The sequence below is a fragment of the Sus scrofa genome, chromosome 1, assembly GCF_000003025.6.
Source record: "Sus scrofa isolate TJ Tabasco breed Duroc chromosome 1, Sscrofa11.1, whole genome shotgun sequence".
Lineage (NCBI taxonomy): Eukaryota > Metazoa > Chordata > Mammalia > Artiodactyla > Suidae > Sus > Sus scrofa.
Genome location: NC_010443.5, coordinates 268,043,451 through 268,069,477, shown reverse-complemented (window position 1 = coordinate 268,069,477; position 26,027 = coordinate 268,043,451). Strand labels below are relative to the sequence as shown.

The window sequence follows — 26,027 nt, the reverse complement described above, 5'->3', positions numbered from 1 at the left end:
ATGACAGGAGCTCCACTTTTTGTATTTTTAAATCCTATTTCATTATCTTTTTTTTTAATTTTTATTTTTTATTATTTTTTTTTTTTGTAATTTTTATTTTTTAAGGTTTTTTTTTTTTTTTTTTTTTTTTTTTTTTTTTTTTTTTTTGCTTTTCTAGGGCCGCTTCTGCGGCATATGGAGGTTCCCAGGCTAGGGGTCTAATTGGAGCTGTAGCCGTCAGCCTACTCCACAGCCAGAACAACTCGGGATCCGAGCTGCGTCTTCGACCCTACACAGTTCACAGCCACACTGGATCCTTAACCCACTGAGCAAGGCCAGGGATTGAACCCACAACCTCATGGTTCCTAGTTGGATTTGTTTACCACTGCACCACGATGGGAACTCCCTATTTCATTATCTTAATGCTTAGCACTCTCTGGTGCCATCTTATTTGCTTATCGTCTTTCTCTCTCCAGCACAAGACTATAACCTCTGTGAGGGCAGGGATCCTATCTTTTGCACTGATGTATTCCCAGCACCTACAACAGTACCTGACACAGAGCAGGTGCTCCAGTTTCTTTTGCTTTTTCTTTTTTTTTGGGGGGGGGGGGCGGTGGGTCAGGCCTGTGGCAGGGATCAAACCCACACCACAGCAAAAACCGGACCCACAGCAGTGACAACACTGGATCCTTGACCCCCTGAGCCACGAGAGAACTCTTTCATTTTTTTCTTTTTCTTTTTAGGGCTGCAGCCGCAGCACATGGAGGTCGGCTGGCTAGGGGTCGAATTGGAGTTATCGCTGCCGGCTACACCACAGCCACAGCCACACCAGATCCAAACTGCATCTGTGACCTACACCATGGCTCATGGCAACACCAGATACTTAACCCACTGAGCGAGGCCAGGGATGGGGGTCCGCATGGATCCTAATCAGGTTCATTACTGCTGAGCCACAGCGGGAACTCCTTGTTTTTCATTTTTAAATCAATTTTATTGAAGTAGAATTACATACAACCAAATGCATCCCTTTTCAGTTGTTTTGATGAGTTTTGACAAATACGTACTCCTGTATAACCATCAAGGCAAAGACCATTTCTGGAGTTCCCGTCGTGGCTCAGTGGCTTATGAATCCAACTAGGAACCATGAGGTTGCAGGTTCGATCCCTGGCCTTGCTCTGTGGGTCGAGGATCTGGCGTTGCCAGAGCTGTGGTGTAGGTCACAGATACGGCTTGGATTTGGTGTTGCTGTGGCTCTGCTGTGGGTGGACGGCTGCAGCTCCGATTAGATCCCTAGCCTGGGAACTTCCCATATGCCGCAGCTGTGGCCCTAGAAAAAGCCAAAAAAAAAAAAAAAAAAAAAATTTCTGGCCACCCTGAATGTTCCCTCCTGATGTTTTTGGCAGTCAATTCCCCTCCACTCTGCTACACTTTTTTTTGTGAGCGAATTGAACCAATCTTGAATTAGAGGGGATTGGCCCCAAGGGTCTAGGGGGAGTTATTTACATGCCTTGGCTTGTACAGAATCAATCACCCTCTAGTTTACACTCCCTTTCCACTTTCACAATTTCATTTGCCTCATATGGGAGCTCAGAAGAGCTAGGCAGTGACATGTGACAGAGGGTCTTCAAGGACAAAAGGCAGCATCTCTAGGCTAGGAGCCTGGCACGCTGGGAAGTCTGTGGGTGCTCCAGGCTCACTGGCCTGTGTGCACCATGGAGGCTGGTAAAAGGCTCGCTTGTGGCCCCACCTCCAACCTAACTGGCCCAGGACTCCAGATCAGCTGACGAAACACCCTGGGGTGTCCAGATGCCAGCTAGTTCCAGCATTCTACCTCCCAGGGCAGAGCAAGACGTTCCGGTCCCTATAGCTTGGGCCATGAGAAAAAGGGAATGAGGCTAGCAGCATCACCTGCTTCTGGTGGCTCAAAGAGAACCTGGCCTCTAGCTGGGTACTGCCTTGGCCTTGCTGTGTGACCCTGGCAAGTCACTTTCCCTCTCTGGGCCTCAGTTTCTGTCTCTGTAGAAGGAAACCAGTAATCTCTGCTAGCATGACTTCAAAGACTGTGCCTCTGCCTGGGGTTTTCCCTGGAATGCTGTTCCTCTATATCTGCTGTCAAAATTCTGGTTTTTCCAACTTGTAGTTCTGGTACTACTCCTGTAATTTTCTTCAAAACAGAATGTTCTGTTCCTTCCTCAAGCTTCTCTATGCTCTTGAGGGCAGGGACCGTGATGAATAATAGAATGGTGCGTTCCGTCCATGGAGAGGACACATCCTGTGCCAGGTGCTGGGCTAAGTCCCTCTGTTATCTCATTTAATCCTCATGACAAAGCATCGTTATTTTCAGGTGACGGACGAGGAAACTGAGGTTCACAATAACGCCACTTGTCTTGGGTCACAGAGCAGGTAGGGCAGCTTGCATCCTCTCTTTGCATCCCTAGCATCTTGCAGAGGGCCTGGCAAGCAGGTGTTTATCATTGAAGGCATGGAGGGTGCCTGTATCACTTTCGTCAACTTCAAACCTACCTGCTGTGGCGTTGACAGGCCCAAAGCTCCTGTGCTTCAATGTTAATGTTTATTGCCATCGTTTTCTGCCTACGTCACAGCTACAGTAAGAGCCGTCCAATTACAGGGTGGGGCACACAGAGAAGGGGTGAGTAGTCACCCCCTGGGGTTTGCAAGCACAAACCGACTGACCCTGGGGAGGCAGTACAGGAGGTCTGAGCATCAGCAGCCAAGGACGGCCTCTGCCACCCCAGTCCATGATTTGGGGATCCCAAGGGTTACCCTGTCTTCCTGGGGGATTGGGAGGGTAGCGTTGAAACGCATTCCCCTGGTACCCACGACCCAATCAAGCCCAGCCCCGCAGGCTCTGTACTCAAAGTCCATGCTGGTCGGTGAGCTTGGAAGCTGAGTCTTTCACAAACCGTAAAGTGCTATTGTTTTTTCCATTGCCGACTTGCCCTGTCCCATATGCTAAGCTTGAGGAACGTCTGCCAGGCTCTGGGACCTCGGGTGCCTTTGGGGTGGAGCCCTCCCTGCCACCTCCCCTTTCCCTGTACTATTGTGCAAGACAGGCACACCTTCAAGGGCAGGTCGGATCAAGGCCAGGGAACTTCCTGAGAGCGGGCGGCGGCGGGCGAGGCTGGGGGCAGGGGAGCCCGGTGCGGGGAGCAGGGGCTGGAGCCCTGGCCCTAGGCGTCGCCTACCGGTCCTCTCCATTCTCCTCGGCCCGATCTCTTCCCGTGCGGGTGGGGGAGAGTGTGACACTCAGGCTGGACACCCCCAGGCGCCCCCGTTCTTTCAAATGCCCCCACCAGCCCCATCTCTTTCTGGGTTTCGGTTAGGGTTCAGCGTGTCTCGCTCTGCGTCACTCCTCGGGCTGCCTTTCTCCGACCTTCCCTTTGTCTCTGTCTTGCAGGCGGTCCCGGCATCCCCGGCCCCCTGCCCCGCCCGCTCGCCCGCCCGCCACCAAGGAGGGGGCGGGGCTCGGATCGGGGGGCGGGGCCTGGTGGGGCGGGGCGGGGCGCAGCGGGGCTGTTGAGCCGCTGGCTGGGGCGCGAGGCGGAGGCGGCCCGGGAACCGACGCTGCGGGAACGGACCTGCAGGAACCGGAGCGCGCGAGGAGTGGAGGCCGCAGTCACGGGCGGCGGGAGAGGCGGGAGCTGGGCGGGCCGGCTCCATGGCGCCAGCGGCGTCCGTCTGAGCAGCGCGGGTAGCGGCAGGCGGTGGCCGGATCCGGCCGCGGTTCTTCTTCACCATGGGGGACGTGCTGTCCACGCACCTGGACGACGCCCGGCGCCAGCACATCGCAGGTGAGTCTCGCGCCGCGCCGCGCACTTGGTGGGTCCGGCCGGGCGTCCTCGGCCACGCCCCCATCCCGGCCAGCCGGCTGGGGTCTCCTGGGAGTCTGGCTCCGGGCAGGGGCGGGAGTGACTGTTGTCCAAGCCTGTTTCTTCTACGTCTGAGCGCCCTTCCCCCTCCTGGGGGGGTCGCACACCTTCCCCACCCTTGGAGCTCATCAGATCCTCCAGTGCACTACCCGAATCAAGCGATGGAAGGGGTCGCAGCCCCCTTCACCTTGGGTATCCCTGCCCGGAAGCGGTCCAGGCCCACTTGGCCAGCGTGTCCTGACCTTCCCTAGCAGTCCCGGTCCTCCGCAGGCCCCGGCCCCAGCCCCGGTACACGTGGCCAAGGCTTCCAGGGGCTTGGCTCATCAAGGCCTGAGACTGAGCCTGGGGAGTGGGCCTGGGCGGGGTGGGTGGGACCCCCTGTCCTCTGGCTCCAGCCCAGTAGGGTGCTGCTTCTGCTGGCAGCTAGTTCAGGGGCTGGTCGAGGCCAGAGCCCAGCCTCCTCAGCCCTCTCCTTCAGCCACTCCTGCTCCCAGCCGGGCACAGAGGCCCCTTCTGAGAAGGGCAGCTGCCCCCTCCCCACTCCCAGGGACTGCAGCAGGGTCCTGGGTTCGTTCTCTCCCAATGCCCTGGGAAACGGAGAGAGAGGGTTTCACTCAGTTCTGGGTGAGGCCGCCTGGGTGGAACCTCAGCATGTTACCCAGCCATGGTAGCTTGGATAGGTCTCTTGATGTCCAGCCCCTGTTTCCTCCTCTTCAAACTGGGGTGAATCCCTTCCCTCCTGGTTAAAAGACTTAATTAAGTGAGCTAATAATTCACAGAGCTTGCTTAGCACAGGTCCTCCTTATTAAGAGACTTAGGTGAGCTAATTTGCAGGCCCTGGTGCACTGGCCCATGCAGGAATGGGGCCTGGCAGCCTCCGGAAAGAGGAGGCTTTCGTCTTTGCTAAATTTGCACTTCCCTGTCCGGTGGACTCAGAGCCCTGTGTCCACCTACTTATCATGATGTGTCCTGCAGTCCCGCAGAGTTTCAGCAGCTGTCTTCTGCCCACTCATACCCCTTGAGAACAGGAACCAGAGGTCCCTAAACACTGGGTTCCCACGCTGGCTAGGCACGAAGGAGGTGCTGGGGAAGGTTTATCCTGGGACCGTGGTCCTGGGCCCCGGTCTGAGAGCCCCCTTTGTGCCAGGCCTGGGGCTGGGCCCAGGCCCAGGCGTGAGGGTGATGGAGAAATGAGTCAGACCCTCTCCAGCATCAGACCAGCAGGGGGTTAAGTCCTGGAACACTGGCTTGTAGGATCAGCCTGGACTCTGGGAGGAGGAAGGCCGGGGCGGAGTCTTCCTGTCCCCTCCCTGTCGGTGGCAGCCTCCTGGGGCTCTGTAACAGTCCATCCATTCACGACCTCCTGTCGGGGCCCCTCACTCCTCCTGGGTGGGGTGCGCGGCGCCTTCTTCAGTGGGGTTTTTCCTGCCCCCACACCCAGCTCTGGCTCTCCCCCTCTTCCCGCCTCCTGGGCTGAGAGCTGCCATTTTACAGGGGAGGAGACTGAGGCCACAAAAGGTGAAGTGTCCTCTCCTGGACAGGGTTGGGTTTGTTTTGTGGATGCCAGGCTGGGTGGGAGAGGGCGGTGCTGGCTCAGGGCCTGCTGGCCTTTTTCTTCTCAACACTTCAGGGCTATTAATAACCCTCTTCAAATGCCTCAAATTCCTGGTCCAGGCTCACCTGAGGGGGCTCCTGCAGTATGGGGTGGGGTGACACGGGAGGAAGCCATCAAGCCTCCAGCCCTCCGGAGGAAATTGGAGGGGTGTGAGGGCGTGCCTTTGCCACCTCCAGTGATCCAGGCGCCCTCCTCACCCCACCCACGGAACAGCCCGAGCCACCAAGCAGCTGAACTTTCAGGCAGGACAGTTAAAATTCCAGAGTCCTCTCGACCCAGAGCTGCCCCAGCAGAGAAGTCGGCCCTTAGACCATCCCTGCCTGGGCTCTGAGCTGTTAGGGTTCAATGCTTGGCCTGGGTGGCTCCTGGAGCTTTGCTCCCGCCCCCAGCAGGTGAGCAGGTGAGTGCCAGGCTGCAAGTCCTGGCAGGGGTCAGGCGCGCTCCTGCCCATGGCGCTGTTTTGCTGTCACGGCGCCTTTCATCCTGGGATTTCAAAGCCCCTGGCAAGCAGAGACTTGTGCTCACACCAGCGGCCCCGTGGGGCTGGTGGCGGGATGATTCTCTCCTGCGCCAAGGAAGAGGCCTGGCCTCCGGCAGCCACTTACACTTTCTGGGTCTCAGTTTCCCTAGCTGTCACCCAAGGCACACGCTCCCTGATGCCCGACGTTCTTTCAGCTTCTGAGGGCCTAACAGTCCCCAATTTTCCCTAGTTATTATTCAGATTTGTGCCAGTTTAGGGTCCCATCCTTGACACCACAGCATGTCAGCAGGCATGACCTGGGGCCAGCATCTGAATCTCTGTTTTCTTACCTGTAAAATGGGAGTGAGATAACGCGAGTTAAGGCACTTGGCCCAGTGCTGGGGCATAGTCGGTATGTCACAAACAGTTGTCATTATTGTAGAGATTGTCCTTACTCGCTGTCATTGAGAGGGGCCGGGCATTTGGAGAGGGAAGGGAGCAGTTGTAACTGCGGTTTCGGTCCTATTTCTCCGAGGCTTGTCCAGTCCCTGGGCTCAGGTGGATGCTGGTTTCCCCGGATTCGAGAACCCACCTGGGTTTTTCGAACCCTCGATTACCTTCTGCGCTGGCGATTGTGTGAGATGGATGTGGGCTATCTGGAGTGGGTCCAGAGGGCCCTGATGGGGGACCCCTGTGGGGGCGGGGAATCAGGCCAACTCACACCTTCTACCTGGCACAGAGGCCAGGACAAGGACAAGAGGAGAAGTGTCTGGTGGCCCATGTCAGTGCACATGGTTTGAGCCACATAAACCCAGAGGGAGCAAGTGAGGGCGTGAGATCACTGTTGCTCAGGGTGTGCAAGTCAGGGGCTGGGTGCTGTGCCCTTGGCAGGAAACGTGACCCTGCCTGGGGCAGGGGCGGGCGTGGTGGGACTCTGCCTCAAGGACAGCCTTGAAGAACTCAGTGGTTGCTCCAGAAAGTGTGTTGACCAGGATGAAATTGTGGGGGCCCGAGGAACTCCCCCCTCAACACACATACACAGAGTGCCCTAAGCTTTATGACCTGGGAGGGCTGGTGCCAAAGTTTGCCAGGGCCTGGGCTCTTCCCTTCTGCCAGCCTCCCCTTTCCCTTTGCTAATTCTTTTTTTTAAATAGCAGCTTTATTGAAACATCATTCACCTGCCAACCAGTTCAACCCACTTCAAGTGTCCCCTTGGATGGCTTTTTGTGTATTTGCAGAGTTGTGCAACCATGCCCACAATCAATTTTAGAACATCTCGTCACCCATAAAGGAAACTCTCTACCCACCCAGGAGCAGTCACCCCCCGCTTCTCCCGATCCTTCCCTACTCTAGACAACCGCTGCTCATGTTGTTGATTGCAAAAGAAAGGCACACACCAGCAGTTTGGGAGTGTAAAATAAGAAATGAAAGCTCGTCCATCTTCCCTCCCTTCAATCCCACTCCCCAGAAGAAATCACTCCAGATTGGTGTGTCACTCTTTCCAAACGTCCATTTCTTCCTCCCTTCCTTCCTTTCTCTCTCTCTCTTTCTTTCTTGTCTCTTTTTGTCTTTTTAGGGCCACACCCACGACATATGGAGGTTCCCAGGCTAGGGGTCCGATCGGAGCTGTAGCCGCCAGCCTACGCCAGAGCCACAACCACACCAGATCTGAGCAGCCTCTGCGACCTACACCACAGCTCATGGCAACACCAGATCCTTAATCCACGGAGCAGGGCCAGGGATCAAATCCGCATCCTCATGGATGCTAGTCGGGTTCGTTAACCACTGCGCCACCGCGGGAACTCCTCCAAACAAACATTTCTGTGTACATACACATTTAGCTCTGTTTATAAAAAGGGGTCGCATGGTGGGTTCCTGTGGTTTGACTTTTTTTCACTCTGTGTATCATGAATATCTTTCCATGTTAGCACGAGTTGGCCCTCTTCTTCTGTTGGTGGGTTTCTTTCTGTGCCGGGTGCGGCTTATTTACCCAGATCTCTGATCACTGCTGTCGGGCTGTCCCCAGTGTTTTGCGCATAATCCTTGTGCCTCTCCCAGCACCAGCTTCCAGTATCCCAGAGGCCTCTAGATGGAACTCCTGGGACCTTTTTTTCCCCCTGATTTTGGCCACCTCAAAGCACGTGGAATCCCTGGGCCAGGGATCAGATCCAGATCTGAGGTGCAGTGGGATCCTTAACCCCCTGTGCCAGGCCGGGATCCAGCCTCTGTCCCAGCGCTCCCAAAATGCCGCCAATCCCGTTGTGCCACAGCAGAAGCTCCCCGGGTCATGTTTTGATGCATTGACACAGAGCCTCTGAGTGTCATTTGACACTCTCTGCTGACAGTATATGGGACTTCAGTACTGCGTATTATCACCCTTTCTGACAATCAGATATGAGAAAAGGGGTAGTTTTGGAGATTATCGAAGAAAATAATTCATGCCTTTCTCCAAATTGATTTTAAAAACCTGCCTTTCCTCTTTGGGGCACTGGTCGTGGGTCTCAGGAGCTTAAGCGTGGAGGTGTCCACGTTTGACACCCCCCCTCGCCCCCTGCAACCCGAGTCTGGGGTGTCCTAGATGCTGCCCTGAGCTTTGCAGGGAGACCAGGCTGGCCGGAAGCAGTGCCCCGCCCCCCCACCCCCTTTGCTGCTCCCTTAGCTGAGGTCTGGATCAGCCCCTGGGAGGTGGGGTGTGAAGTGTCTGGGGACTCTGCCCTGCTCTCGTGTCATCTTACATAACTGCTTTTGCTGGCTTTTTTTTGCCCCTGCCCTCCCCTCCACCCAGCTCCACTCTGTTCCTTTCCCGCTGCTGGGGCCTGATGCCTCCCACCTCCCCCTCCATCCTTCCCACACACGCTGCCAAAGAGACCTTTCTAAACCCAAACTGGGCCACAGGCCTCCCTCCCTGCCGCCTAAGGAATGACGTTTTAGAGACAGAACTGGGAATCACTCACCAGCATCCCGCCACAACTTTATTCTTCAGCGGTATTTCCCTTCCGCGTTTATTGTTAGAGATTTGCTGAGGCCATGACTCAATGTGTGCCTTGCTTTCTGGCATAAACGATTTCTAATAAACGTCTCTCCCTGGTCATTGAAACCTCCCTGGAAGCCTTCCCGAAGGCTCTGTCTTGTTCTACTCCGTGCCATCCACGCCAACGTTTGCCTAGCCTTTCCCGGAACGCAGGACGTGGCCCTGTGCCTCCACTGTGACCAGACAGGTGGTTTTCGGGGGCAAACTGAGTCACTGTATTTGCTTCCTTTCCTGCTCCGGTCAGCTTCCCTGCCGAAGACAGACTCATCCCCTTGGCCTGCCTGCCCCCTATTCCCCCTTCCAGCCCAGTTGCTTCCCCCAACCTGGGCATTTCAAGGGAGGCCCCTTCCTGGGAGTCTCCAGCACCTCTGAACAGCCTTCCTTGGGAGAGGGCTCAAAGGGGACGGCTGGGGACACGGACTGAGGACCACGGGGCGTGACCCCATGTCCTGCGGCTTCCCCAGCCAGCAGGGAGTCCTTGGATTTGTCCCCTGCCTGAGGATGGTGGTTGATGAAGTAGGGAGGGGCCGCTTTAACCTGTAGCGTGGCCCTTGTTTAACTGATCACTTGCTCTGTGCCTTCCTTTGTCTCTTGGAATCCACACCTTCCACCTCTCCTCCCTCCCCAGCGTTTTACCGGCCTGCGGGGGCGGGGGAATGGGGGGGGTGCAGAGCGAGTCCGTGGCAGGTGGAAAAGGCCCCCAAGAGAGGCGGGGCGGGGGGAGGTGCAGGGGGCTGGGGAGGAGGAAGGGCGGAGTGGGAACGGAGCGGCCGAGTGTCAGAGGCCCCGCGGGTGGCACGCATCCCTCCCACCCGTCTGGTCTGTCTTTGGCCAGTCCCGCCCTCCCGCCGGCGCCCCCTCCTCCTCCGCGGGCAGAGCTCGTGACTCACTGCAGCCGGGTCTCCTCGCAGCATCCTCCTGCGGCCTCAGAAATTCCTGAGCTGCTTTGCTTTCCCCTGCCCCGCCCCCACCCACGTCCCCGCCTGAGGAGGAAGGGTTTTCGGTGGACGGTCAGAGTTTGAAGGAAAGATGAAAGCAGATGCCTGCGTTTAAAACCCTCAAGGGTGGGGAGATGCCCGTCTCCTGGTAGAATCTTAGGGCCTGAGTCACGGACCCTGCAGTCTTCTGATCTCACAGCTTTAAAACTGGTAGAACAGGAAGTGCCCATCTCTCCAGGGCTCTTGGTGCCACCCCCTGGCAACCATCTCGGTTTGGAGATGAGCTGCCCGTGGCCCATAGAGGTGAAGGGACCTGTCCTGGGAGTCTGAGCTTTGCTACTCGATGGACCGGTGTTTTGGGGCAGGTGGGCCACCCTCTCTGAGCCTCAGTGTCTTTCTTCTGTAAAAGCAAATGACAGTGCTGGCTTGTCAGGGTATAAAATCAGGAGGGACCGTCCCCCTGCCGTGGCTTGGGCTGCTGCTGTGGTGCAGTTTCGGTCCCTGGCCCAGTCACTTTTATATGCCCTGGATGTGGCCAAAAAAACCAAGAAAGAGTGTCAGCACCACTCAGCGCAGGGCTGGTGAGTAATGAGAATACCGTGTGTGGTAGGTGTTCCGCTTGACATTTTATGGAGGGAGATGGGCCCCGTCTGTCTGTCCCACAGCCTTGGGCACACCCAGCCCCCTGCCGCATACTCTGGGAAGTTGGCATGCCCCAGGTTGAGGAGTCCCAGCCTGTGGCCTTGGACACCTGTGGCTGTCAGCAGGTCAGGAGGGTAGTGAGATGGGCTGTGGTTACACAGCCGTGTCAGTCCACAGCATCGCCCACTCTGTGCCCGGTGTTGGGCAGGGCCAAGAGAATAAAGGGCAAAAGACAGATGGGAGCACACCCCCCCTTTGCCTGGCCATGTGTCCAGAATTATTTGCTTGATCGGCGTCTCAAGCCTGGTCCTGTTTTTTTGTTTTTCCTTTTTTTTTCTCTTTTTGGGGCTGAACTCATGGCATATGGAGGTTCCCAGGCTAGGGGTTGAATCGGAGCTACAGCTGCCAGCCTAGACCACAGCCACAGCAACATGGGATCCGAGCCACATCTGAGACCTACACCAGAGCTCACAGCAACACTGGATCCTTAACCCACTGAGTGAGGCCAGGGATCCAACCCACACCCTCATGGATCCTGGTCGGGTTAACTGCTGAGCCACGAAGGGAACTTCCAAGGCTGGTCCTGTTGACTGTTTGCTGTGTGACTCTGGACCAATGGCTATGCCTCTCTGTGCACCTTTTTGTCCCATCTGTGACCTCAAGCCCAGTATCTACTTATGGCAATTCTCTGCTTCTGAAAACTTTCCTTGTGGGCTTAGGTGCCTTCAAAAGGCAGGGCTGGGTGGGTTTGGAGGTTAGACATTGAGGGAGAGGGTCCGCATCTGTATGCTTGTGAGACCCTGCAGAAGTGTGATAAGCTCTGGCCCCAAGACACTTGGTCATTTTTTCCTGGAATTTTAAAAAAAATTATAGTTGATTTGCCAGTTGTGCTGATTTCTGCTGTACAACAGAGTGGCCCAGTCATACGTACATATATATATATATATATATATATACCTTCCTTTTTTGTTTTGTTTTTTGTTTTTTGTCTTTTGAGGGCCATACCTGTGGCTATGGAGGTTCCCAGGCTAGGGGTCCAATCAGAGCTACAGCTGCCGGCCTACGCCAGAGCCGTAGCAACGCCAGATCCAAGCCGTGTCTGCGACCTACGCCACAGCTCATGGCAACACCGGATCCTTAACCCACTGAGCAAGGCCAGGGATCGAACCCACCACCTCATGGTTCCTAGTCAGATTCGTTTCCGCTGTGCCACAGTGGGAACTCCTACATTCCTTTTCTTATATTATCTTCCATCAGCATCTGTCCCGAGAGATTGCGTATAATTCCCTGTGCTGTACAGTAGGACTTTGTTGTTTATCACTTGGTTATCACTCTTTTTTGGCCTCCCTGTGGCATATGGAATTCCTGGGCCAGGGATCAGATCCAAGCCACAGTTTCGACCTACATCACAGCTGCAGCAGCGTGGGCTCCTTTAACCCACCATGCCGGGCCTGGGATCAAATTTGCATCCTGGTGCTGCAGAGATGCAGCTGACCCCGTTGCATCACAGTGGGAACTCCCCCCTTGGTCATTCTGCTATTCATTCAGCCAAGAGTTACGGAGCACCTCCTGTGTGCCAGGCACTGTGCTAGGTACCCGGGACACACTGATAGACAAACTCTTACCCGGCCCCTGCCCACGGGGTGCTGCCTGGCTGGCTGTCCCTGTGAAGGGAGACAAGTGTTCTCAGGGTGTGTGCAGGGGCAGCGTGGGGGGCAGAATTTCTGCAGGAAAGCTTAGTGGGTGAGGGAGCCACAGGGGCTTGTCTGAAAGAAGAGGGGACTTTATCCGGTGGTGAGAGGGGCCCGAACCAGTGTGGATGGGGCATAGGCAGGGGACGTGTGTATGTGTGTGTGTGTGTGTGTGTGTGTGTGTGTGTGTACATGTGGACATATAGGAGTGATGGAGCAACCAGACCTTGGTGATGGGAGAGGTTGGGAAGACATGGTGCCTATTCTTGGCCCTAAGGGATTGATGGACCCTGTAGGTTGTTTGATTGAGGTAGCCCGTGGCCCTGCAGCCCCTGCTCCCATGCTTCTGATGACAGGCGACTCACTCCCTTCCCTAGCAGCTCTGAGTAGGAGAACCTTTCCATCCCAGGGCAGAGTGGGAACAGGGCTGGGCCTGGATTCTGGGGACCTGGTTTTGAGATCTTATCACAACTGCCCTGTCACGTGGCAGGTGCCTTCCCTTCTCTGGGCCTCAGGTGCCTCCTCTGTAGAGTGGGCCTAAGGTAGCCCAGATGTGCCGGGTGGCTGTGAGGGATCCGGGAGATGATATGGGAAGGGCTCTTTGCGTTTAAGGAAGCACTGACTGCAGTTACCACTGGCCATTGCTGTTGTGTATGGTCTGTGATAGGCCATTGGCCAGGGGAGTCCCTCCTCTCGGGATCAGAAGTGCAGGGCGTGGGCCAGGGCACGGGGTACAAGGTCCACGGGCAGGCCAGGGGTTCCCGTGGGTAACTGGGCATCCCGGAGCGGCAGAGGAAGAATGACTGTGGTCTGCAAGGTGTGAACCCCACTTTCCCACCCATCCTTCTGTGGCCAAGCCAGCTGCAGCTGCTGTCCCTCCGCCCCATGCCCCACACCGCCCAGAGCTGTTTGTGTCCAGCCAAGTTTGTTAAGCCAGAATCTTCTAGAAGAGGCATCCCTTGGGCAGGAAGCTACTCACCTTCTTGTGCATTCCCTGCCTCTAATCCTCCCCACCTGCCAGGAGGCCTGTACGGGTGCAGGCTGGGAAGTGAGAGTCTCTGGGCTGGTGCCAGGGGAACCTTTAGCAAGTCTTCTCTGGCCCCGTTTTGCCTCTCTGTGCAATGGGGCACCGGCACAGTCTCTCGTGCCCTCCTGGCCCTGACATCTTGGGAGCCTATGGGCCTTGGGCTCTGTCGAAGGCACAGAGCAGGTGCCCAGCAGTGTATGTGTTGCATGATGCCATCTCGCTGTGGAAGGAAGGTCCCAGTCTGCCGGCCGTCTTGTGCTGGGCCTGGATGCTGAGGATGTCGTGGCGACACGAGTCCCAATCTCCTGGGACTCGTGCCCTCCAAGAAGCTTCCATCAAGGTGGACGCAATACAGTTCGTGTTACAGAGACAGTGCATCTCTGTGTTTTCCAAAGCGCACGTTGGTTATAAACTTGGTCAGCCCAACCCAAGAAGCAGTGAGTCTGGCCTCAAATGGGAAGCACTCGGCTTCTGCCACAGAGGGCCCCACGGCCTTGGACAAGTTTACAATCCCCTGCAGTAAAATGGGGAGATCCCCTGCAGTAAAATGGGGAGATCCCCTGCAGTAAAATGGGGAGCTGGAAGGTGATCCCTGCCTATGTGTGTGTGAAGCTTCTGGGTGGCAATAGTTCTGGACCAGGGAAGCTACTCGGTAAGCAGCTATTCCATTTGATTTTTTTTTTTTCTTCTTTTTACGGCCGCACCTGCAGCATATGGAAGTTCCGGGGTCAAACTGGAACTGCAGCTGCCGGCCTACGCCACAGCCGCAGCCACAGCCATGCCAGATCCAAGCCGTGTCTGCAACCTACACCACAGCTCATGGCAACGCTGGATCCTTTAACCCACTGAGCAAGGCCAGGGATCAAACCCGCGACCTCAGGGATACTAGTCGGGTTCATTACCGCTGGGCCACAGCGGGAACTCCTGTGTTGGGTAACCCTCTGAGCCACAACAGGAACCCTGCTGTTCCATGTTAGCAGAGTTCTGGGGGGAGCTATGTCCCCCCCCCCCCCCCGAGCCCACCAGTGATTTCAGGGGTGGTGGGATGTCTGGGGGGGAGTGGGATGAGAGTTGCCTGTCTCTTTCAGTTTTTCTTTGTATTATTTGTTTGTTTGTTGGAAGGGTTCCCTGGAGGGGGTGAGAGGGGGACAAAAGAGAACCAGGCTGAAGCACTGGGGAGCCCGGGCCCTGCTGGGCTGCAGAGCTGTGGATGGCATGGAAGGTTTGCTCGCGGTTTGCACGTGGTCTGGCCTGCGCCGGCCACCGCTCCCCTTGGCCTGAGTTTGGAGCTTGCTGATGGGCCAAGGCTGCTTTTTCTTTCTCTGGCCCAGACCCTTCTTCGTTCCTCACCAGGAAGGAACTTTCTGTAGTCATCTAACCAGCCCCCTCCTGCATTTCATTGCCGAGTAAACTGAGACCCAGGGAGAGGTGAGGCTATTCCCAGGGCCCCGACGACGGAGGGGCAAAGCCCTTTCCATTCCACAACGCCCCAGACAGCAGAGACGAGGCAGGAAGGAGCGATTGGCCCGGGTGGGGCTGCGAAGGTTATAATTTGGAAAACCGAGTAAACAAACAAGCCCTCCGTGGGAGAAGCGGCCTATGCTGGCCTCACAGATGGGCCTGTGTCTGAGGAGACAGCCTGGCCTGTCCACACGCAGACAGCGAGGTGTTGTGGAGGATTAAAAAAAGCCGAGCTATATTCCCCTCCACCTCCACTCCCATATTTAAGTGCCAGGAAAGGAGCGGGGGAGGCCCGATCCTCCAGGATAATCACTGCCCAGCCTGGCCGCCCAGGGCAGCCGTCAGGCTCTGCTCAGCCCAGGCACGGTTTACTGTGCGGCTTTGGGCAAGAGGCTTCCCGTCTCTGGGCGGGGGTGGGAGTTCCTGTCACGACTCAGCAGAGACAAATCTGACGAGTAACCACGGGGATGCAGATTCGATCCCTGGCCTCACTCCGTGGCTTAAGGATCTGGTGTTGCAGTGAGTTGTGGTGTAGGTCGCAGATGCAGCTCGGATCTGGCATTGCTGTGGCCGGTGGCTACAGCTCCCATTCGACCCCTAACCTGGGAACTTCCATGTGCCCCAGGTGCGGCCCTAAAAATAAAATAAAAAATTGGGGGTGATCCCGTCTCTAGGAGGGTGGCCTGGGGTGGGGAGGGGCTGTAATTTGAGCCGATTGGCTGAACACAGCGGGCCCTTTCTCTCACCCTGACCCGAGTCTTTGGGGCCAGAGGCGTGGCCCACTCTTGGGGCAGAAGGGTTACTTTCTCAGGCCTGCCTGCCCCAGGGAGACAGACCTCCACTCTGAGTCAGGCCGCAGCGGGCCACCCGGCTCAGCTTTCCTGTTTTCCTGTTGAGATTGGGACAGAATCTGAGAGGAGCTGCTTCTGGGGCAGGCTGGGGGCTGGGCTGTTGTCTGGCCTGGAGCCCCCGGGGATGGGGCCCGGCAGATTCCTGGGCGATTAGGGGCCCCTCCGCTCCCCTCCCCTCTTCCCGAGTCCCCTGTGTGGCTTCTGAGAGTGCAGCTCTGTAGGCGGAGGCTGGTCCAGCCTCCACCCTGGGCCGCAGTTTCCCTGTGGTTCAATGAAGGGGTTGGAGGAAAGCCTCTGGAAGGTTGGAGGGCCCTCTGGGTCAAGTTCTAGACCCTGAAGGGTCCTGCAGGACCCATGGACTAAGCCTGCAGCCAGGAAGCGCTTCCCTGGGCCCACTTGCGTGGCCGCCTCCAGGGACCTCCTGTGGTTGTGGTCCCAGGCTCTCATCTGTGATATGAGCCCCAGGAAGCTAACTGTATGGCCTCGAGGGACAGAGATGCTAGCCAGGTGCCCTGGGACAGTTGCTGTGGACAGTTACCAGTTGTAAAATGGGAATGATAATACCACTCCCCTTAATCATATGTTTGATATGATTATAATGCGAAGGTTAAACTGCATTTGGTGTGTTTATCCATTATACTTATGCATATTAGGGAGTTTCTCTTGTGGCTCAGCTGTAATGAACCTGACTAGTATCCATGAAGACACGGGTTTGATTCCTGGCCCCGCTCGGTGGGTTAAGGATCTGGCGTTGCCATGAGCTGTAGTGTAGGTGGCAGACGCGCCTGGGATCTGGCATGCCTATGGCATAGGCTGGCAGCTGCGGCTCCTATTCAACCCCTAGCCTGGGAACTTCCCTATGCTGCAGGTGTGGCCCTAAAGGAAGCAAAAAAAAAAAAAAAAAAAAAAAAGTTTCACACAAGGTGGGCCCAGAGTAAACGCTCAGTCATCAATGGCTTAATTAGCATTTGTTAGTTTAACTTGTTTTGATTCCTTGAGTGAATGAGTTAATCTTCTTGTAAGGTCTCCATCTCACTGGGTAGGGACCCAAAGCTGTTTGGGGGAGGGGTCTGGTGGGTGCAGAGCGTGCGCTGGGGGGTCTAGAGGGGTGGGGCACATGCGGGCAGGTCCGGGCCCTGACCGGTTCTGACTTCCCCCTGCCCATCGGGAAAGAGTTTGGGCCGCCTCCCCGCCCCCTGATCCCGGTCCGAGACCACAGGCACGGAGCGCGTGCAGGAGCGCGTGCAGCCGCGCACACAGCTTCCTTCCTCCAGGCGTGTATTCCTCTCAGTCTGACTCACTGGCTTTGAATCTTTTGCTCACGTCCTTGAGCCCTGAGGGTCAGGCCGGGAGAGGCAGGGCCCAGGAACTTGCTCTCGGATGGGCTGACCCTCCCCTGATTCCTGATCACTTTGTGCCCTGGGCGCCGGGCCTCCAGGACCAAGCCCTGGTGTGACAGGTGTGGGCGGGACACCTGAGTCCCAGAGGCCCTGCTGACTCACTGTGTGTCAGGCACAAGAGGGCCCACTATGTGTTTGGCACTCAAACCGGGCTCACCCAGGCTCTGCCCATGTATAGAGCTCAAGGCTCAGAGAGCCGCATCGAACAAAAGGTTACCAACCAGTCATTAATTAATTAATTATCAGAGGGTGCGTCATGATGAAATGACCACACACACTCCTAGAGAGCTAGCTCGCGTGGGCCCCTTGCCCGGCGGGGGAGGAGCTCTGTCCGCGGGATCTCTCAGCAGTGCCTGTTGTTTGCCCTCCTGGTGGCCAAGGAATGTGCCTGGGGTCCTCTGAGCAGCCCAGGTCCCTTCCCCTCTTGGTGTCTCAGACCCTGCTGGGGAAGAGGGACCTGTCCTGGAGGGATGCTCACAGAGGCTGGGGTCCTGCTGCCGGCCCCACCCCGGGCCTGGGCTCTCATCTGGGTTTCAGGATTGTATAGCTGCAGTGCCAGCCTGGTAGCCCTGAATTTCTTAGTGCGTCCCTAGGCAGAGATATGGGGTGCCAAGGCCACTGTGACGAAAGCATTGGGTCTTTTGAAAGCATTGGGTGGGGAAGGGTTGTCTGGGGGTGGGGGGTGGTCCTCGCCATCTCCCACCACCAGTAGGAGCAACAGCAGAAAGGTGGCTGAAGCCCCCGGTGAAACCCACCTGGCCCGTCCACACTAGGAATTTACCTGAACCCATTGTAGCTGGGTTAAGACAGGAAAAAAAAAAAAAAAAGAGCAAAACAGTGTCTATCAGTAGGTCGTGTTCAGTGGTGTAATCTGTAGGCATTGAAAGTGAATGCCAGGAGTTCCCGTTGTGGCTCAGCAGGTTACGAACCTGACTCGTATCTATGAAGATGTGGGTTCTGTCCCTGGCCTCGCCCAGTGGGTTAAGGGTCCAGTGTGGCTGTGGCTGTGGTGTAAGCTGGCAGCTGCAGCTCTGGTTTGACCCCTTGCCTGGGAACTTCTGTACGCCACACCTGTGGCCCTGGAAAAAAAGAAAAGCCAGTGCCTCTTCAGAAATACGTGTCTGCAAGTATATCGGTTTGTACAGGTGCAGAAAAAATATAGAGGGAAGTTCATCAATATGTTCATAGAGATTTTGGGGGGCTGGTAGAGTAATGGAGTCTTTCATTTTTTTCTTCATTCTCTTTTTTTTTTATTTTGCATGGTAAATACGTTAAATAAAAAAGAATAGCCTTATGAACCTATTTTGGGGGCAATTTAATAAAAAATTGGAAATTTGTCTGACTGCAGAATCTGAGCCACGTTGGCCTAACAGGAGCCCCCAGGAAGTGATTGAAAGCACAGGTGGGCTTGGAGAAAAGGAGAGGGCAGGGAATGTTCTGGAAGTGCATGTTGGAGGAGGTTGTTAAGCTGGGTCCTGATGGATTTTGGCCACCAGAGTTGGGGTACAGGCAGATGGGGGGAGTGGCCTCGCTCAGACCTCGCCTGTCCATGGAGGGGAGCCACGGGGACTGTGGCCAAAGGCTGGGGGGTGGGGTGGGGGCAGGAGCCCCACCTGGTGCAGCCTGAGGGCCAGGGAAGGCAGCTGGGGACTGGGGGCCCTTTGTCATCCACACTCCCCAGCTGGACTTTAGAAAGAGGGTTTTGGAGTTCCCACTGTGGCACAGTGGGTTAAGGATCGGGCATTGTCACTGCAGTGGCTCAGGTCTCTGCTGTAGCGTGGGTGGGATCCCTGATCCCTGGCTGGGGAACTTGCACATGCTCGGCTCCCCGCCGCTAAAAAAAAAAAACGAAAGAAGAAGAAAGTGGGTTTTACCTCTGCTACTATAACAACAAACATTTATTGGGCACTTATTCTGCCCAGCCTGGGAAACCCCTGTGGCCGTGGATGGATGAGACTGTGGAGGTTCAGGCCAGAGGTCGTGGGCACTGGAGTCTCTCTGGGCCAGGCAGTGGCGGCAGGTGTAGGTGGGCAGTGAAGGGGTGGGTGGGTTCCTGTCCAACTGGGCAAGTCTGTGACCCACCCAGTCCTCCAGCCCTTAGATGTCCCACTCACTGCTCTGCCCAGGCTCCCTGGGTGCTTAGCGCTGGACAGAGGCTGCTGAGGTGTGTGAGACAGAAGGCTGGGCTTGAGGATCCCTTTCTGCAGTGCTCAAGGCTTCCCTTCCGTCTTTTTTTTTGTTTTTAGGTTTTTATTTTTTCTATTATAGTCGATTTACATTGTTCTGTCCATTTCTGCTGTTCAGCAGAGTGACCCAGTCACACATATATATATATACATTCTTTTTCTCACACTATCCTCCGTCATGTTCCATCACAAGTGACTAGATATAGTTCCCTGTGCTCTACAGCAGGGTCTCACTGCTGATCCACTCCAAATGCAAGAGTTTGCTTCTGCTAAGGCCAAACTCCCGGTCCACCCCTCTCTGCCTGTCTTTATTGTGACCTCAGCCCTCTGTGCCTCTGTTTCCCCGTCTGTAACCTCCCAGAGTGTTGTGGGCTTTATGACAAGAGCCATACCTGGTGCCTGGCACCCTCAGAGCTGAGAGTGGTGAACCCTCAGAGCTGAGAGTGTCTGCCCTTGGGGTCCAGCGCCCGCACCAAGGTCAGGGCTTCCCTCCCAGAGGAGGGAAGGCTGGACTTGAGGCTGGACTTGAGGGACAGGATGGTGTTAGGACACGGATCGGCCAGGAGCTCTGACCTCCCTCTCAGACCTGCAGTGGCTCCCACCTGCCAGCCCGCGCCAAAGGTCAGGTCCTCCACCTTGGAGGCATGACCTTTCATCTCTGAGCTTCCCTTTTTATTGTTGTTATTACATAAACAATAACATCAAAGAAAAATTGGAAAATAAAGAGAAATAACAAGAATAAAATGAAAATTGCCAATAATCCTACCACCCAGAAATGACTTCCAGAAGTTTTCCTGATGCATGAATCTAGAGTGGGCTATGGACACCTGCATCTAGCTCATCCCCCTGCAGCCTGTAGAATGGCTACAGAATATTCCACCATGGAGTTCCCATCATCTCTCAGTGGAAACGAATGCGACTGGGAACCATGAGGTTGTGGGTTCGATCCCTGGCCTTGCTCAGTGGGTTAAGGATCTGGCGTTGCCATGAGCTGTGGTGTAGGTCACAGATGTGGTTTGGATCTGCTGTGGCTGTGGCTGTAGACAGCAGCTGTAGCTCCAATTCGACCCCTAGCCTGGGAACCTCCATATGCTTCCAGAGCGGCCCTAAAAATAAATTCCATTATGGCGACAGTAGCTTGCCTGTTTTGTTTTGTTTGTTTTTGCTTTTTTTTTTTTTGCTTTTTGGGACCACACCTGATCCTTAAGCCACTGAGCCACCAGGGAACTCCTAGCCTACCTTTTAACTTGCTCAGCCAGACCTCTATCGCTGGGCTCATGGGTTGTTTCCGTTTTTCACTGTTGCTTTGACAGCCCTAATCATTTCCACAGGGATTAATCCATCGATCCCACTGTTGTTTGAGATCCTGCTTAGTGCCAGGTGTTGGACTTGGGGTACCAGATGGGAGGCAGCCATGGTCCTTGTCCTCCCAAGGACGCCTTTCTGGGAGGACAGGCCCAGCAGGGAACCCTCATCCAGGTGGGGGCTAAGGGCATCTTTGGGAGTCCAGGGAGCAGGGGTGACCCAAACTTGGAGGATCAGGGAAGCCTTGATGGAGAAGAAGGGGATGTCTGGGTGACACCCTTGGAAGAGGAGAGTCACAGACAGAAGGTCCAGAGCTGGGAGAGGGCAGGTATTTGGGGGAACCAGAATTTCCCAGAAATTGGTGGTTTTGCCATGGTTCTTGCTGGCCGTGATAGCAGTGCCCTCCCCCCACCACGCGCACTTTGGGGTTTAGTTGTTGTTGTTTGGGTTTTTTTGGCTGCACCTGCGGCATGTGGAAGTTCCCTGGCCAGGAACAGCAGCAACCCAAGCCGCCACAGAGATAATGCCAGATCCTTAACCTGCTGCACCACAGTGGGAACTCCTGGTGGTCATTTTGCCAAAATGGCAGCACATCTGTCCCGTTGTGGGGCTGGGATCATCTTCTGATGGGAGGGGGGGGGTAGCCACAGAAGCAGGGTGACATGCCTGCCCAGGCACAAGTCCTGTAGACACCTCCCCCTGCCACCCCGGCTCAAATGCAGAGCCGGCTCAGCTCCAGTTTCCCAGGTCTTTGCAGGTGTTGTATCGTTTGACAGAATCTGCCAGAAGAGGAAACCAAGGATCCGAGCTTAGATGACTGCTCAGGTTTTTGTCATGGGAGTGGTGACCTTTTCTGCTGCTGATGCGTGAACTTGGGCTGGCCTGGCTGGCTCCAGACCCAGCCTGACCTGTATAGGAAGTACCCTCCTGGGTCCTGGTGGGGGGGTGAGCTTTACTCCTGCTGATGCATGACCTTGGGCTGACCTTGGGCTGGCCCAGCCTGACCTGTATAGGAAGTACCCTCCTGGGATTGGAGAGTCCCTGGCAAACACTGGCTCTGGGGCTGGGAAGGGTCTGTCCCCAGGCCCAGGCTGGCCTTTCTGGAAAACCCCAAGCTCTTGCTGTGCCTGAAGATGCCTGAGAGATGGAATCAAGGCCCTCTGGCATAATTGCTCTGTTAGCCAGGGTCAAATTTTTATGTGCTTGGTCCTGTGTTTGGTGCGGGGAGAGGTTATAAATGAGACAGGGTCCCTGTCCTCATGGGAGAAACGGATACTAAACGGTTAATCGTTAAAGCCAAGTTGTGCTGATGACTAATGAAGGGTTCTGCCCTGAATAGGGGGTGTGGCCAGGGACAGTCACAGTCCCAAGGCTTTGAGGGTCTAGTGCGAGGGCCCAGCGCCCTGAGCCCTGTATCACTGCCTGGAATCCATGCTTGGAATCTGTCATCCCTGCCAGGGGAGACAGTCCCCACTCACCCTCAAGGGACCCCCCCCTCCCCCGCCAGAGAAGCAGACATGGAACGTGGGCCTGTCGGCTGAGAGCAGAGTTTCCCGTGATGCACAGGTGGAGGGCATGAGGGCACCTGGAACCAGGAAGGGGAGGCTGGCACGAGTCCTAGGGGGTTGGTTCTCGTACCTCCCCTTCTGGCTTCCTCTGGAGCCGGAGGAGACCTGCAGCTGGTGACCCAAGGAGGGGGCAGGGCCTGTGTCCTCTGCTGGCTCAGGGGGCCAGGCCCCAGGAGCCTTGTTATTTGAATAAACTTTCCATCTACTATCTGCATAAAGCCTCTCCGTGCTGAGGGTCCCTGGCCTTCCAGCCCCGGATTGGGTTTCCTTCTGGCCCAGCAGCAAGCGCATGAGTGAATTTTCATAGTGGCTCATCTTCCTTCTTCCTCCCTTCCTGGGCTTGTCTGCCTTTGCTTCACCCTCCCCCTGCCCTCAGGACACAGGGAGCCAGCGCTGCAGGCAGCAGGGTGTGTATGAGAGAGGGGGAGAGGGATGGATAGATAGTTAGATGGGCAGCAGCATGGGCGTGAGAGAGGGAGGGAGGGAGGGGTGGAGGGAGGGGGTGAGAGGGAGAGGGAGAGAGATGGACAGATAGTTAGATGGGCAGTCTGGATCCTGAGGCAGCTTGAGAAGGAGGCTGACTTGAACTTCTCAGAGGGCACTCAGCTAATGAAATGTGCAAGATTTGTGTGTCCGTATTTAGTCCTCTTTCTGTTAGGGTTTGGCCACTGTAACTGGCATTTATTAGTGATTGGTTCTTATTAGAACAGCAGCTGGCATTTATCGGGCTCTTACCAAAGTTGGGCAGGATGCCAGACACGTCTCACACATTGTCTTATTTAGTCCTCACAGAGACTCTTTGGGGTGCATGCTATTTTTATCCCCATTTTATGGATAAAGAAACTAAGGCTTGGGCAGGTCACGGTCAGCAGCAGAACTGGGTCTGTCGGGTCCCAAAGTTTGTGTTTTTGCTGCTAACCTCCCTCCTGGGACAGACTCTTCCCCCTAGCCTCCTTGCCCATTGGCCATCCAGCTTCTGCTTGCACACCTCCAGTGACAGGGAGCTCCCTACTCCATAGGGTCTCCTGTCCCACACCGGGCATCTGGGATAGAAAGCCCCTTCTCGAGTTCTGTTGCCGTGGTGGGTCACTGGAGAATAGGCTCCATTTGGGCTGGGGCATGGCTGGGGCTGGGTGTCCATGGCATCCCTTTTCCCTGGGAATTAACCAACTCTTTTGTTTTGGGGGATGAGCTAAGTTCTCCCTCCTTTCTCTTAGCTGTCCTTACCTGGTACTCAGCCCTTAACAGGGTCATTCGTCACATATTTTTGACCAAGACTGAACAAACTCGATGTTGAAACCATAGAAGTGTTTCCATTAGCATTGATCTGAATGGCTTAGTCAATGCAATAAGACAAGAAAAAAGATAAGAGAGAGCATGGTATAGATACAAGATACCAGGAAAGCCAGACATTGTGGTCCCACCCGGATGGAGTTTGCTGCACTTTCCCATCTAGCCTCAGCCTTAGCCTTGTCCACCTGGCGATGCTACCTGTGGGAAGCAGGGGCTCAGAGAGACAAGGAACTCGGCCCCCGCTGCAGTGCTGTGGCACAGAGGGGCTGTGGTCTGCCAAGGTTTGGTGGCTTGCGGTTTGTTGGATGTTGGCTTTCAGAACCTTCATTGATGTTTCTCTGTCTACTTCCCCTTTCTAAGTTCATCTCTGAGGGACAAGGGCCTGGAAAAACTGGACCACAAGTGTGTCGCCTTCCCATCCTCTGAGGGGCCCACTGAGAGTCCTGGTAGCAGCTGTCTTGGTTCCACTTTTCTGGTCCCCATTTCCTGGCATGAAACACATCACAGAAAACTGCCCTGTAGCACAGGTGGACACGCTGTGGGACCCCTGAGCTTGCGAAAGCCCTCACTGCCCACCAGACCACTCTTCCCCTCGCCCCCAACACTCAACTTTCAGTTAGTCAGTCATCAGCATGGATAATACGAGCCCCCATCTGCTCAGGCTCTGTGGCTTTACTCATTTCATTGAGTCCTTCCGACACCCTGGCCAGGTGGGGACTGCTGTTCCTCCCATTTTACAGCCCAGGAAGCTGCAGTTCAGAGAGGATTCAGCCAGATGCCCAAAGTCCTACAGTCAGTGACAGTCTGTGGGCTTAGCGTTGGAACTGAGATCGAATTCCAGAACCTTGACGCTGCTCTGTTCTGTGAAAGTGCCCTTCTTGACACAGGAAGGTACTCATAAATATTTGTGGAACGGATTACTGTTTTCTTGCATGTCTAAATCTGCACGTTTCCTGGGCTTTCTGCTTGGCACGCTCTTCCTGCCCAGCCCTCCTTCTCACCAAGCCAGCCCCTCTTCATGTCTCAGGAGTCACCTCCTCCTGGAAGCCCTCTGACTCTTCAGGCTGGGTTGGCCACCCCTCCTGTGGGTTCTTCTGCTGCTCCCAGTCGGGGACTTGCCATGCCCCATGCAGGTTTTGCTGACATCTGTCTCCCTCATTAGACAATAGGGACCGGATTTGTCTCACTCCTGAACACCCAGTGCCCTGTGGTTGCTGAATGAATGAATGAGGGTAACATGAAACTTTTCTTGGCCAGCACAATGGAGCCCCAACACCCTCCCTTGACTTGACCTGCCCCCCGGCCACCATTTGGGTTGGGCCTGAGCTGGGTGACAGAGGATGTGGATCTTGGGCTGGGCCCTGCCCCCAGCCCCTGCCTGCGGGTGGCTGGTGGGAGGGGCTGGGTGGTGATGCCGGCTGGCAGGCTGGTCGTGGAGGAAGAGCTCAGGCAGCGGGCTCTGCCTGGGCATCTCAAGGTCTGATTTCATTCTGTGCGCCCAGGGGAAAATGGGTGGTGGTTTCTCAGATAAGGGGCCAGGCCTGTGGCAGGCACCTGCCAGTGTGGGTGCCGAGGCAGAGGGCCCTGGTCCCTGGTCCAGCCTCAGGGCTCCGCACATTGGGCTGAGACGGCCCCTGGGCACTGCAGCGGAGGGGATGCACCCCTGCGACCTGGAGCAGTTGTGACAGATGGCCAGGCCCCAGGTTCCCAGGCCCCAGGCTCCAGTGGGCGGGGCCAGGATGAAAAGAAGAGCGTGGAGGCGCGGGTGCTGCTGGGAAGTCGGCGGGTGACTAAGAGGGAGGGGATGAAGGTTAGCGTTTACAAAGTCACTGTCATAGATCAGCCACCTCTGTGCCAGGCCTGATGACAACAACTGTACGAGGGGGAAGCTAATTGTCCCCAGTACAGAGAGGCAGAGACGGAGGTTCAGAGGTGAAGCCGCCAGGCCATGTCTGGGATCTGTTCCACGTCGTCTGGCTCCTCTGTCTGGGCCGGAGGGTCCGGGACGTGGAGCAGGTGGGTGATACGAAGAGGTTGGTCCTCCAGGCTGCCTGCAACCTTCCTTTCCATCCTGCATGGCTCTGTTGGCCTAGGGTGTGGCCTTGGCCATGGCAGGACCCACTGCAGGACGCCAGCCTCGGGAGCCCAAACTGTGAGGTGCTCCTGAGAGTGGAAGTGCCCCACCACCCCGCCCCCGGGCAGGCTCAGGGTAGGTGTGGGTGCTGCCCTGGGTGGGGTGCTATGGGGGGGGGTTGGCATCCCTTTTCCACCCACCCCAGCTTGGGTCTGGGTTCCCAGAGAGCAGGGACTCCAGGTCTGGGCTCCCAGAACAAGCACCAAGTGTCCGCCGCCGTGGGCACCCGGGCTGCTGCCAGGAGGGCAGGGAGGGGCTGGGGGATGAGAGGGCTTTTGTTTCCCTCTGTTTGTGTCGAGATGGGACTTCCTCCCACCCTCCTCGAGGTGGAAGGGAAAGGCCAGTCCCGGTGGGCGGTCCGCAGGCTGCCTTTGGGGGTGGGGTGGCTCTGGGGCCTCCCTTCCGCCACTTCCCGCCCTCCTGCCTCCAGGCACCCTCTTCCACCAAACCTGGGTTGCTGAGCTGTGGTTAAAAATTTGCGAACCAAGAAGTGGTTTAAAGGTAGCTTTGCCAGGGCCTCCGGCCTGCTCCTCCTGGCCCCACCGCTTTGCCCCAG

The 26,027-nt window shown here is 55.9% G+C and overlaps 1 protein-coding gene across 2 annotated transcripts in view; it reads left to right on the top strand.

Moving 5' to 3' along the window:
• FAM129B (family with sequence similarity 129 member B) overlaps nucleotides 3,456–26,027 on the top strand; it is a 55,726-nt gene continuing 33,154 nt past the window's right edge. The window contains exon 1 of one of the 2 annotated variants that reach the window (XM_021069245.1): nucleotides 3,456–3,791. In XM_021069245.1, coding sequence (XP_020924904.1) covers nucleotides 3,737–3,791 — 55 coding nt within the window. In that variant the 5' untranslated portion in view covers nucleotides 3,456–3,736. Of the gene's footprint in view, nucleotides 3,792–25,144; nucleotides 25,354–26,027 lie in introns of those variants that run through there. The other variant, XM_021069254.1, reaches the window with a different exon arrangement.